This window comes from Chiloscyllium punctatum, chromosome 37 (assembly GCF_047496795.1).
Source record: "Chiloscyllium punctatum isolate Juve2018m chromosome 37, sChiPun1.3, whole genome shotgun sequence".
NCBI lineage: Eukaryota > Metazoa > Chordata > Chondrichthyes > Orectolobiformes > Hemiscylliidae > Chiloscyllium > Chiloscyllium punctatum.
Genome location: NC_092775.1, coordinates 844,881 through 858,494, shown reverse-complemented (window position 1 = coordinate 858,494; position 13,614 = coordinate 844,881). Strand labels below are relative to the sequence as shown.

At 44.2% G+C, this 13,614-nt stretch overlaps 1 protein-coding gene across 1 annotated transcript in view; it reads left to right on the top strand.

Moving 5' to 3' along the window:
• The window catches only part of LOC140462790 (myosin-7-like), an 86,214-nt gene that overhangs the window by 42,811 nt on the left and 29,789 nt on the right, over positions 1-13,614 (top strand). The window contains exons 23-29 of the mRNA XM_072556069.1: positions 750-1,005; positions 4,927-5,169; positions 6,873-7,049; positions 8,410-8,555; positions 10,324-10,414; positions 11,470-11,859; positions 13,003-13,129. Coding sequence (XP_072412170.1) covers positions 750-1,005; positions 4,927-5,169; positions 6,873-7,049; positions 8,410-8,555; positions 10,324-10,414; positions 11,470-11,859; positions 13,003-13,129 — 1,430 coding nt within the window. The remainder of the gene's footprint in view (positions 1-749; positions 1,006-4,926; positions 5,170-6,872; positions 7,050-8,409; positions 8,556-10,323; positions 10,415-11,469; positions 11,860-13,002; positions 13,130-13,614) is intronic.

Below are 13,614 nucleotides of genomic sequence, written 5' to 3'. Positions count from 1 at the left end.
CAGCACCACATTCTTCGACTCTGATCTCTAGCCCCTTGGATTTTAATTCTCTTCGGGTTGTTTAGTATAAACCCAAGTATTACTGATAATGAATATATTTTGATGGTGTTTGCTTTGTTCTCAAAGTGCAAGACAAAGAGCTTTAATGAAATGAATCTTTTGTTTTCAGCAATGAGCCTTTAAGTGTAAGGATCAGTGTTCTATCAGGTTTTAGAATAAGCCTTGGAAAATGTTTCACACCTGCCCTTTTCAAACCCTGTCTTGACCTCAAATATATTACAATCATAGAGTCCCTACAGTATTGGCCCACTGAATGCACACCGACCCTCTGAAAAGCATCCCACCCAGACTCACTCCCCTACCTTATCCCTGGAATCCTGCATTTTCCCATGGCTAATCCACCTAGCTTGCATATCCCTGAACACTACGGGCAATTTAGCATGTCTAATCCATGTAAGCTGCACAGCTTTGGACTGTGGGAGGAAACTGGAATGCCCGAAGGAAACCCAGGCAGACATGGGGAGAATGTCCAAACTCCACACAGTTGTCTGGAATCAACTCCGGGTCCCTGATGCTGTGAGGCAGCAATGCTAACCACTGAGCCACTATGTTGCCCAAGCACTACATTAGGTTACTGTTTGCAAGCTGTTATGCAGTTAACAAAACCTAATATGTCACTCTATTGATTTACTGAGGGTAAAGTTCTGTTAATAAAACTAAATTGTATTTCTATTTCATTTTGGAACCAGAGATGCGTTACTTGTCATTCAGTGGAATATTCGTGCTTTCAACGCAGTGAAGAATTGGTCTTGGATGAAGCTTTTCTTCAAGATTAAACCTCTGCTGAAGAGCGCTGAGACTGAGAAAGAGATGGCAAATCTGAAAGATGAGTTCTTGAAGTTGAAAGAGGCTCTGGTCAAGTCTGAGGCCAAACGCAAGGAGCTGGAGGAAAAGCAAGTCACTCTGATCCAAGAGAAGAATGACCTGTCCCTTCAGCTACAGGCGGTAAGAGCTGGTCCCTCCCATAACCCTACACTCGGTGGATGGGACCCTTTCATCTCCAAGAGTCTCCTGACAAATAGACTCGAGATGGTTCACTGATCACTTTGTAACCCTTTATAACTGGGGACAATCAGGTGATGGTGAATTGACTGCTCAGGCCCCAGGCTAAGGTGTTTTAGAAGCTGTTTTGCTATCATCTGGAAGTTACTATTCCTACAGAGTTTTGAACTGATCGAAGAGATGGAGTTTGTTGCCAATTTTGTTTTCTCATTTTAAACCTCTTCCATGGGTTGATTCAGTTGAGCCAATTGCCTCTTACTTCACTACTGCTGGATTACAGAGAGAGAGGCCACAGGAAGGCCACTATGGCAGCACATACAACCATATCAACGTAGGCCATTCAGCCCCTTGAGCCTGCTCCTTCATTCAATAAAATCATGACTGAACTGATTACTCCACATTCCTGACAACACCTGATAACCTTTCACCCCCTTGCTCATCAAAAATCTCTCTACTTCTGTCCTAAAAATATTCAAACACTCTGCTTTCATCATCTTTTGAGGAAAAGAGCTCGAAATACACTGAACCCTCTTTGAGGATAAAGTCCTTCTTATTGCTCTACTGAAGGGTAATTTTGAAACAGTGATCTTGAGTTCCAGATATTTCCACAAAAGGAAATATCATTACTTGGGTTTCTTGTCTTATAGATTTCATCTCTTATTTTTATACGATCCAGCAGATACAAGCCCAACCTATCCAGCCTTACAGTGTAATCTGCCAATTCCAGTTATTAGTCTAGTAGACATTCTCTGATCTGCTTCCAACACATTTACATCCTTACAAAAAAAACAAAGACTGCAGATACTGGAAATCAGAAACAGTAACAGGAACTGGGGTGAAAACTCAGCAGATCTGGCAGCATCTGTGAAGAGAAAGCAGCGTTAACATTTTGAATGTTGGTTTGCTCACTAAGCCGGAAGGTTCATTTCCAGACGTTTCGTCACCATACTAGGTAACGTCTTCAGTGGGCCTCCAGGCTAAGCACTGTTGATAATTCCTCTTTTTTATTTATATGTTTGGATTTCTTTGGGTTGTTGATGTCATTTCCTGTGGTGACATTATTTCCTGTGGTGGCTCACTGAAGATGTTACCTAGTAGGGTGACAAAACGTCTGGAAATTAAATTTGCAGCTCAGTGAGCAAAACTACATCCAGAACCTTAACCTGAGCTACAAATCTTCTCAAACCTCGTGTTAACATTTTGGGTCCAGAAGAAGGGTTTGTGAACCTGAAACATTAACTCAGCTTTCTCTCCACAGATGCTCCCACATTTACATTCTTTCTCAAGTAAAGTGGCCAAAACTGCACACAGTATTCCAGATGTGAGATTAGATTAGATTAGATTAGATTACTTAGATTAGATTAGATTAGATTACTTACAGTGTGGAAACAGGCCCTTCGGCCCAACAAGTCCACACCGCCCCGCTGAAGCGCAACCCACCCATACCCCTACATCTACCCCTTACCTACACTATGGGCAATTTAGGATGGCCAATTCACCTGACCTGCACATCTTTGGACTGTGGGAGGAAACCGGAGCACCCGGAGGAAACCCACGCAGACACGGGGAGAACGTGCAAACTCCACACAGTCAGTCGCCTGAGGCGGGAATTGAACCCGGATCTCTGGCGCTGTGAGGCAGCAGTGCTAACCACTGTGCCACCGTGCCGCCCAGTCCCTGTGGAACTGAAGTATAACCTCGCTGCTTTTGTATTCAATCCCCCTCACAATAATCAATAACATTCTATGAGGAACACAGGAGCAGGAGTAGGCCATTCAGCCTGAGTCTACTCTGCCATTCTAGATCATGGTTGATCATCTCACCACATGCCGTATCCAGAGCTGTCCTTGTACCCCTTGTTGTCATTACCAATGAGGAAGCTTACAAAGGCTGTGAAGTACAGAATTCCAAAGAATCACTATCCTCTGGTCTTAAAGGAATTAAGGGTAAGGACGTGAACGTGAGGAATGTCAGATCAGCCAGGGTTCCTACTGAATGGCAGAGCAGACTCAATGAGCCAAATGGCCCAAACCATCTTCTATGTCTTCTGGTCTTATGGACTGGAGTGAGTAGGACTGAATGTTACTGGGCAGTATTCTGTTCCGAATGTTAAATGAGGTAGTCACTGCTCTTATTGTTCTGGTTAAAATGGGACAAAGGGGTCATGGTGACTAAATTTACCAATGATGATATGAAAATCAGAAACTAAGTTGCGAAGAGGACATGGGGCTCTCGGTACATTCAGTGAATGGGCAAGGATCTGGCTGAAGGACTTATCCTGTTCTTAGATTGTATGGTCTTATGGTTCTAAATGAAGAAATTTCTCCTCATCCTCATCACTCACTCAGGCTGTCTCCCCTGAGTCTAGACCACAGAGCCAGGGAAGACATCCTTTCTGCATTGACTCCATCAAGCCCTTTGAGAATTTTGGAAGTTTCTATGAGATTACCTCTCATTTTTCTAAACTCCAGAGATTCCAGGCCCAGTCTCCTCCCTCTCTCCTCTCTCCCACTCTCCCAGGAATCATTCAGGTAAATGTCTGCTGCACTCCCTCTGTGGCATTTCCATCCTTCATTAGGCAAGGGACCACTCTAGACTGAGCACTCTGGGTGCTGTCTAACCAGTGCTCCATATCAGTGCAGCGAGACTTTATTTTACTCCTGTTCTCAGATCCTTTTGTGGTAAAGACCAACTTTCCAACAACCTTTTGAATTCCTCTCTGGACCCCTGTATACTAACCTTTTGTGAGTCATGCATTCACACCTAGTTCTATCTGAAACTCCGAGCTCAACATCTCTCAATATTTAAATGTTTCTTTTGATTCTTCTTGCCAAAGTGGACAATTTCACGCTTTACCACATTATACTCAATTTGCCAGATCTTTGCCCACTCACTGAATCTATAGCCCATGTCCTCTTCATAAGTTTGTTTTTGATCTTCATATCATTGGTAAGTTTAGTCACCATGACCCCTTTGTCCCATTTTAACCAGAACAATAAGAGCAGTGACTACCTCATTTAACATTCGGAATAGAATACTGCCCAGTAACATTCAGTCCTACTCACTCCAGTCCATAAGGATCAGAAGACATTGGAGAAGGCTTGGGCCACTTGGCCCATCGAGTCTGCTCTGCCGTTCAATCATAGCTGATATGTTTCTAAACCCCAGTCTCTTGACTTCTTCCTGTAGCCCTTGATCCCCTTATTAATGAAAAATCTATCTATCCCTGTCTTAAAGACACTCAATGACTTGGCCTCCACAGCCCTCTGCAACAATGAGTTCCACAGAGTCACCACCCTCTGGCTGAAGAAATTCCTCCTCATCTTAGTTCTTAAGGGTCATCCCTTCACTCTGAGGCTGTGCCCTCAAATCTGAGTCTCTCCTACAAGTGGAAACATTTTCTTCATTTTATCCAGGCCTCCCAATATTCTGTAAGTTTCAATTAGATCCCTCTTTATCCATCTAAACATCGAGTACAGACCCAGAGTTCTCAACTGCTCCTGATATAACAAGCCCTTCATCCCCAGGATCATTCTTTTATCCTCTGTTACCCCTCATGCCACCACATCCTTCATTAGATATGCAACCCAAGACTGCTCACAATGTTTCTAATGTGGTCTGACTAGAGCCTTATACAGCCTCAGCAGTACATCTCTGCTCTTCTATTCTAGCCCTTTTGAAATAAATGCTAAGATTGTATTTGATATCCTAACTGTCAATGAAACCTTATTGGTTAAGGAGACAGGCTCTTGTTTCTGTCATTCACAATCTCCTCAATGATCTTCTTTCAAACCCTGGGGTACAGTGCATTCAGCCCAGGGCTGGGGAGACTGATTTTATCCTCTATGTGCTTTCTGCTTCTAGGAGCAAGACACCCTCGCTGATGCAGCAGAGAGATGTGACCTTCTGATCAAAGCAAAGATCCAATTGGAAGCGAAGGTGAAGGAGCTAACGGAGCGACTGGACGATGAGGAAGAGATGAATGCAGAACTGACCGCCAAGAAACGCAAACTTGAAGATGAGTGTGCAGAATTGAAGAAAGACATTGATGATTTGGAAATCACACTAGCCAAAGTGGAAAAGGAGAAACATGCAACAGAAAATAAGGTGAAATTCATATTTAGCAACAAATACACACCTATTCCTTTGTTGTACTTCCCTCTCACAGTTTTCACATCCTAGCAGCTCCTGAATGCTCTAGGAATCTATTGCAGTGAGAACCCACAGCAGCATCTTCACAGTTCCAGCAAAGAGCCACACTCTAGGCAAACACCTCCCCATTCATCCCAACCTTAATCCTTCACCTGCATTCTGATTCCTGTACCAACTCCTCCCTGTGATATACCATTCATTTCCCATCTTTTCCTAGTGTTATACACTGACAGACCTGTCCCCAGGAGTACTGTACCCCAGTGTTATTCAGTGACAGACCTGTCCCCACCAGTACTGTAGCCCAGTGTTATACAACGACAGATCTTTCCCCAATAGTATGGTACTCCAGTGTTATACACTGACAGACATGTCCCCACCAGTACTGTACCCCGGTATGATACAGTGACACCCTTTCCCCACCAGTACTGTACCCCAGTATGATACATTGACACCCTGTCCCCACCAGTACTGTGCCCCGGTGTTAAATAATGACACACCCTATCTCCACCATAGAGTCGTAGAGTCATAGAGATGTACAGCATGGAAATAGTCCCTTCGGTCCAACCTGTCCATGCCGACCAGATATCCCAATCCAATTTAGTCCCACCCGCCAGCACCTGGCCCATATTCCTCCAAACCCTTCCTATTCAGATACCCATCCAAATGCCTCTTAAATGTTGTAATTGTACCAGCCTCCACCACTTCCTCTGGCAGCTCATTCCATACACGTACCACCGTCTGAGTGAAAAAGTTGCCCCATAGGTCTCTTTTATATCTTTCCCCTTTCACCTTAAACCAATGCCCTCTAGTTCTGGACTCCCCGATCCCAGGGAAAAGACTTTGCCTACTTATCCTATCTATGCCCCTCATGATTTTGTAAAGTCACCCCTCAGCCTCCGACGCTCCAGGGAAAACAGCCCCAGCCTGTTCACCCCCTCCCTATGGCTCAAATCCTCCAACCCTGGCAACATCCTTTTAAATCTTTTCTGAATCCTTTCAAGTTTCACAACATCCTTCCGATAGGAAGGAGACCAGAATTGCACACAATATTCCAATAGTGGCCTAACCAATGTCCTGTACAGCCGCAACATGACCTTCCAACTCCTGTACTCTATACTCTGACCAATAAAGGGAAGCATACCAAACGCCTTCTTCACTATCCTATCTACCTGCGACTCCACTTTCAAGGAGCTACGAACCTGCACTGCAAGGTCTCTTTGTTCAGCAACATCCCAAGGACCTTACCATTAAGTATATAAGTCCTGCTGAGATTTGTTTTCCCAGAATGCAGCATCTCACATTTATCTAAATTAAACTCCATCTGCCACTTCTCAGCCCATTGGCCCATCTGATCAAGATCCTGTTGTAATTTGAGGTAACCTCCTTCGCTGTCCACTACACCTCCAATTTTGTTGTCATCTGCAAACGTACTAACTATACCTCTTATGCTCACATCCAAATCAGTACTGTATCCCATTGTATTATTATCTATTGGTCAGTTTAGTAGCGTTGAAATTCTTTCCTGAAAACTGCAGGTTAGTGAAAGTGAAATGTATTGTTGAAGATGTTGGGTTGATAGTTAAGGATTCCCCTCTGACCCATGTGTGATGTTATTTGTTTTCTGAATTTGTAACTCTCTGCCTTGGTGCCATTTATAGGTTAAAAATCTTACAGAAGAAATGGCTTCTCTTGATGAAACAATTGTGAAACTCACCAAAGAGAAGAAGGCTCTTCAGGAGGCCCATCAGCAGACCCTGGAGGATCTGCAGGCTGAGGAAGACAAGGTCAACACCCTGACCAAAGCCAAGGCCAAGCTAGAACAACAAGTTGATGATGTGAGTTCCAGTTAAAGCTTTCAGATGCTGAAATGGCAGACCAATGAGGATTGAACAATTTAATAACTGGGTGTGAATCTGAGTGTTCACTTTGGACTGCAGTGATTCAAGAATGCAACTTAGCACCATCTTCTCAAGGGCCACTCAGGATGGGCAATAAATGCTGGCCAGTCAGTAATGTCCAAGTCCTACAAGTGAATTTAAAATAAAATATGTTGAATATCATTGTTTGTTGGAGCTGCACCCATCCAGAGGAAGTGGGGAGTATTTCATTACACTCTTGATTAGTGCCTTGTACATGATGGGCAGGCTTTGAGGAGTCAGGAAGTGAGTTACTCGCCACAGTATTTCTAACCTCTGACCTGCTCTTGTAGCCATTCTGTTTATGTGGTGAGTCCAGTTGAATTTCTGGTCAATTGTAATTCCAAGGATGTTGATAGTGGCAGATTCAGTGATGTTAATGTCAAGGAGCGATAGTTAATCTTGTTGTATATGACCATTGCCTGGCATTTGTGTGACACAGATATTAATTAGCGATTGGCAGACAAAGCTTGAATATTGTCCAGGTTTTGGCTGCATTAGAACATGGACTGTTTCAGTGTCTGAGGAGCTGTGAATGGTGCTAAACATTGTGTAATCACCAGCAAGTTTCCACACCTATGAACTTATGATGGAGGGAAGGTCATTGGTGAAGCAGCTGAAGATGGTTGGGCCTAGGACAAATTCCACCAATCAAAAACAAAGCCTTCTTCTTGTTAAGGTGTTTGGAAGTTTGGAAGTTTGGAGAATTGGCGGGTGGGGGGGGTGTCCAGCATCTCCTGAGAACCCATTCCTGCCCATTCAGATTGCTGAATGAAAACTAGCTAAGCCCCTGATGAGGATATGACAGACACTGAGTATGAACTGACAGTGTTAGACCTGCCCTGCCTGATGACCTCTGACAGGTGCATTCCTTAAAATGCTGCATTTTCTCAGAAAAGGGGCCCTGACCATTCTCCAGCACCTGCTTGAATTGCTGCTACCATGAGGTTTCCCCAAACCCTTCCTCCTGTGAAATTAATGCATCATTTACCATTGGCAGGTTAAGGCTGTGTCGGAAAAAAAAGTCTAGATTCCTTGGAAAGTAAATAAATTGCATTTGGGTAGAGATGGAAATTTGCAAATCAGAATGAAAGTAAATACAAATTTGATTTAACTGGGAATTAGACTTGTTCATAGTGTAAATATATTTTTAAAATCTGCTATATTCAGCATCCCCAGGGTCTGTGCTGACAATCCACCTGTATAATTTTCAATGGCTGCTTGAAGCTGGTGTTTGCTATTGTCCAATACTAACCAACATACTTTAATTTTCCCACAGCTCGAAGGTTCTTTGGAACAAGAGAAAAAAGTCCGCATGGATTTGGAGCGGGCCAAGCGGAAACTGGAGGGAGATTTGAAACTAACACATGAGTCTGTCATGGATTTAGAGAATGATAAGCAGCAGTTGGAGGAGAGACTGAAAAAGTGAGAATGATCTTCTTAATCTTTTCCCAACTACAGTCACCAGACCTGAAATGTTAACTCTGATTTTTCTCCACAGATGCTACCAGACCTGCTGAGCTTTTCCAGTAATGTCTGTTTTTTATCTGATTTCCAACATCCACCATTCTTTGGGTCTTTAAAAAATTCTTATATAGTGACTCAAACACTCAGGTGTGACTTTCAAAATTGAATTTGATGATCATCTTTGCAGTAAAATTGTGGAGGATAATGGGGAAAGAGCAGTGGGAATGGCATTAGATGAGTTGCATTCGCAGAAAATAGCCATGGACATTATGGGCCGAATGACCTCAAATTCTGTAGATTCCAGTCTACTATCCACTCAGTAAAAAAGCATCAGTGTTTCCTATAGGCTGTCTTCCTTCAAATTGGCATCATGCATTGTGACTGGGTCTTGTTGTCTCCTAACCGGTGACACTGTATTTTGTTAATTAGACCCACAAGGAGAAAGTGAGGACTGCAGATGCTGGAGATCATAGAGAGATGCTGGAAAAGCGCAGCAGGTCAGGAAGCATCCAAGGAGTAGGAGAATCAACGTTTCAGACAAGATCTTCCTAATGAAGGGCTTATGCCTGAAACATTGATTCACCTGCTCCTTGCATACTGCCTGACCTGCTATCTTTCCAGCACCACATTCTCGACATGAGACCCACAACACAAGCACCAGGGTCCCCTCATTCGATTGTTGAACAGTTTGACTGAAATCACTAAACTCATTCAACAGGTACCGATGAAAGCAGTTGTCTGATCACTGCCTCTGAGCAAACACTGAACAGAATGAAGGAAGACCTCAGTCCTACACAGAGACTGGGAGTATTCTGTTTTAAACATCCTGTGTGAAGAGGAGAAAATAAAACCAAACGCTTTTCAAAAATTGAACTGATCAGACAGTGTCTGGGCTGAAAAACGGAGTTAGTGTTTCGGGTTGATGGTCTTTTATCTTCTGAGAGGCACCACTCTGAATCAATCGCCCTGTTCCTCTCTCCACAGACACCATCTGCTTATTTTTTTCTAGCATCTTCAGTTCTTATTTCATTCCTGAGAATGAGAAATTTGTAGGAATATGGGGGAAAAGCCAGGTATGGTGGCAATGAGAATGATGATAGCATTTTGAAGAGCTGGTACTTGAGTCAGAATCCAAATGGTTTCTTTCTGTGCTGAACCACTGGGTAACTCAGAGTTACCCAGCTTCAATGTAACCGAGTTCCCTGAGGCCAGTCGATTTGTTGGTTACAGTTCTTTGTGTGGCCCCTGACAGGCTGATATTTGTTCAGAAGCCTGAGGCACATCACAAACACAGACCCTCACATAGAGTCATAGAGATATACAGCACGGAAACAGACCCTTTGGTTCAACTCGTCCATGCCGATCAGATATCTTAATCTAATCATCCCATTTGCCAGCACTTGGCCCATATCCCTCAAAACCCCTCCACAAGGAAAGACTGGACACATTTGATACCCTCACCCCCCCCCCCCCACCCCCCTGATTTGAGAAACAGCTTAAACACTCCCTGACCAAACTCCTCTGATCATTAATGCTCAGGAAAATTAACACAAGGGAGGAGTGCAGCAAACAGATTGCAATCTCAGCAAAACCTCCCAATCAATTTTATTAATATGGACCCATGTTTGACATTCCTGCCAATTAAATGTCATGTATATCAATCCTGAGTCAATGTAACCTCTGAGCTGTCACGTAATGAGACATTTCTTTCTTTTTCTACTCACAGGAAGGATTTTGAAATAAGTCAGCTAAACTCAAAAATCGAGGATGAAGGGGCTCTTGTTGCTCAGCTCCAGAAGAAGATTAAAGAACTGCAGGTAAATTCCAGTATCTTCTGAATGTTTTTAAGCTGAGCAAAGTATTCCATTCATTTACACTCTGTGGGCGATGGCTGACTCAGAGGCAACAACAACTGAGTTTCATTAGTGCCAGTGCAGACAGAGCTGCTGATTACAATCTACCTGTTAGTCTGTGGCTCTGTATGTTAATGTAGCAATCACCATCCCATGTACAAAATTGTAGCAGGCACCAGTCGACTGTATGTTAGTGTACCCATTCCTGTTCCCATTCTCCTGTACGTTGGTCTACCCATTCCAAGTACATTTGTGTACCTGTCATTCATCCTGTAGATGTGTGCACTGGGGAAACAGTGCCATCACTTTTCTCCTGGCTGCTATGAACATTTTAATCTTTCTGCCCAGTTCCTTGTGGGCATTGGGCTATGGAATTAAATCAACAACAACTTTGTATTTATAATACATGTTTAACAGAGCAAAGACACCTGAATCACCTTTCCAAAGTGATCCCAAAACAAAGTGTAACAGCAATAATTGATTTTGGTCAAAGAGTTAAGTTTTAAAAGAGGAAGATGTGATGGAGAGATGTAGTGAAGGAATTCCAGAGCTGGGGTGCCAGGGAGCTGGGGGCCCAGGGAGCTGAGGGCCCAGGGAGCTGTGGGCCCAGGGAACTGTGGGCCCAGGGAACTGAGGGCCCAGGGAGCTGGGGGTCCAGGGAGCTGGGGGCCCAGGGAGCTGGGGGCCCAGGGAGCTGAGGGCCCAGGGAGCTGAGGGCCCAGGGAGCTGAGGGCCCAGGGAGCTGAGGGCCCAGGGAGCTGAGGTGACCGTGTCTGTGGTGGGTGAATTGCAGTACTCAGCCATAGCTCAGTCAGTAGTTTTTCTCAAAACTTCATTCCAGTCTGACCCTAGAAAGATCAAGGCTGACACTCCATGATGATGTTCAACCAATCACTGGATCCTAATATGGAGGAGTTTTATGCTAATCATGAGGACCCTTCCAGTTTCTAAAACTAGTCCATTTGCAGGGAGACACCTCAATATGTGAAAAATGAAGTTATTTTTGTCCTTCTATTTAGGCTCGAATTGAAGAGCTTGAGGAGGAGTTGGAAGCTGAACGTGCTGCAAGGGCCAAGGTGGAGAAGCAGAGGGCAGATGTGTCCCGGGAGCTGGAGGAGTTGAGTGAGAGACTGGAGGAAGCAGGAGGAGCAACAACAGCCCAGGTGGAGATGAACAAGAAACGCGAAGCTGCCTTCCTGAAACTGCGGCGAGATCTGGAAGAGGCAACACTGCAGCACGAGGCAACTGCAGCAGCCCTGCGGAAGAAGCAATCTGACACGGTGGCAGAACTGAGTGAGCAGATTGACAACTTGCAAAGGGTTAAACAGAAACTGGAGAAAGAGAAGAGTGAACTCAAAATGGAGACAGATGATTTAAATTCCAGCATTGAACAAATCATAAAAGCAAAGGTATAGAGAACGCTACTTTGTAATTGGCCAGATTGAGTTCAGATATTGTTCCTCATGCTTATTATGATCAAACATCAAACAGGAGCAAATTGTAATCAGATTAACTTCATTAAAACTTTACTTTGTTCCAAAAAGAACCTCAACATCCCATTCTGTGTGGAGCTCACACTGATCCCTATTAATTACCAGGTCCCCTTACAAGGCAGTGATGTTTCCAATGAAGGAGTGGACTGGACCACAACAGAGAGGGAGGAGGGTGGGAACAGTATAGGAGAGGGGGGAGGGCCAGGAAAGTCATGTAGGGAGAGGATAGTGGTGATGCAGGGATGGAGAGGCGGCTGATGTCAGAGGGGGTGGGGATTGGGAGGTCGAGTGGTGTAGAGAGGAATTGGAGTGGATGGAGAGGAGGGGGTGAGCAGTGGTGTTGTGAGGATTGAGGTGTGGTATAGGGAGGGGGAGAAGAGTGTGGCTGTTAATGAGTAGGGGGGTGGAGCTGGGGGACACAACTTCTTTCTTCGCTGCTATAATTGCAGATACCCCTCAGCTGAACCAAACTCAGGGAGGTCTGCTCTGTTCTAATCCTGACAGAATCACCCTGAATCTTAACAAACGTACAACAATTTTTGGAATACTAACAAATTAAAATATCCATTATCTCATACACCCTTCCTTTTTAGACCTCCTTTTGTTAGTCAGCTGTCTGTGTGGAAATTAAAACCAGACACTGCTGAACATTTGCAGAGAGTCTGTAGAGGGAAAGAGAGTTAATGGTTCAAGATGATGACCTTTCAACAGTGACATGAGACTCCTTTGTAGCAAAAATATCATTGGGGACAATGAAAACATGCCTGAGGAAAGGGGTCAAAGGTTGTGCCAGGTTTTAAACTCAAAGCAGAGACTGCAGTCAAGGCTTCAAACATCTCAAACTCACACCGCTTCCTTACCTGACTGATCCAGTCAGATACCGAAGTTAAAAATCACACATCGCAATGTGATAGTCCAACAAGTTTATTTGAAAGTAGAAGCTTTTGGAGCACTGCTACACCGAATCCAGCCTGAAAAGATATTCCTTAGTGCCTTGTTAAATAGTTTCATAGAAATGTGAAGAATAAATGAATGAGTTCAATGTTCTTGGTGTTACAGGCAAACTCGGAAAAGTTATGCAGAACATATGAAGATCAACTAAATGAAGCAAATACCAAAGTTGGAGAACTGCAGCGACAAGTGGCAGATCTAGCTTCACACAAAGCCAAACTGCAGAGTCAGAATGGTACGGAACAGAGATCAGGGAGGGGAGGGATAGAGCAGAACAGAAAGAGAGGAACTGGTGGGTAGAGAAGCGAGTGGGATATTACCCCTCGTTATATCTCAGTTCATTTTCCTCTGTTCAGGTGGATGTAGGGAGCACAAGAGGTTGCAGTCAAATAAAGAGAACGAGGGATAGGGGCCTGCAGGAAGTTATGGTGATGAGGGAGTTGATGCCACACAGACAGGGAGGATACAGGCAGTGGTGGACAGTTGCTCTGGGGTCAGTCCAGGGCATTGGAAACAGTTGCCAGGAACAGAAAGAATGGTTCGTAGGATGATTTATCTATTTAGCCTAGATTCCTCTTTCCGCTTCATTCCCCTGGTGAGAAATCTCTGGTTAGAATCTGGTAAAATTCCCATATAGGCCCCAGTGTTATCGACACACTTACATCCTGGGAGGCATGGTGGCTCAGCGGTTAGCACTGCTGCCTCACAGTGTCGGGAACC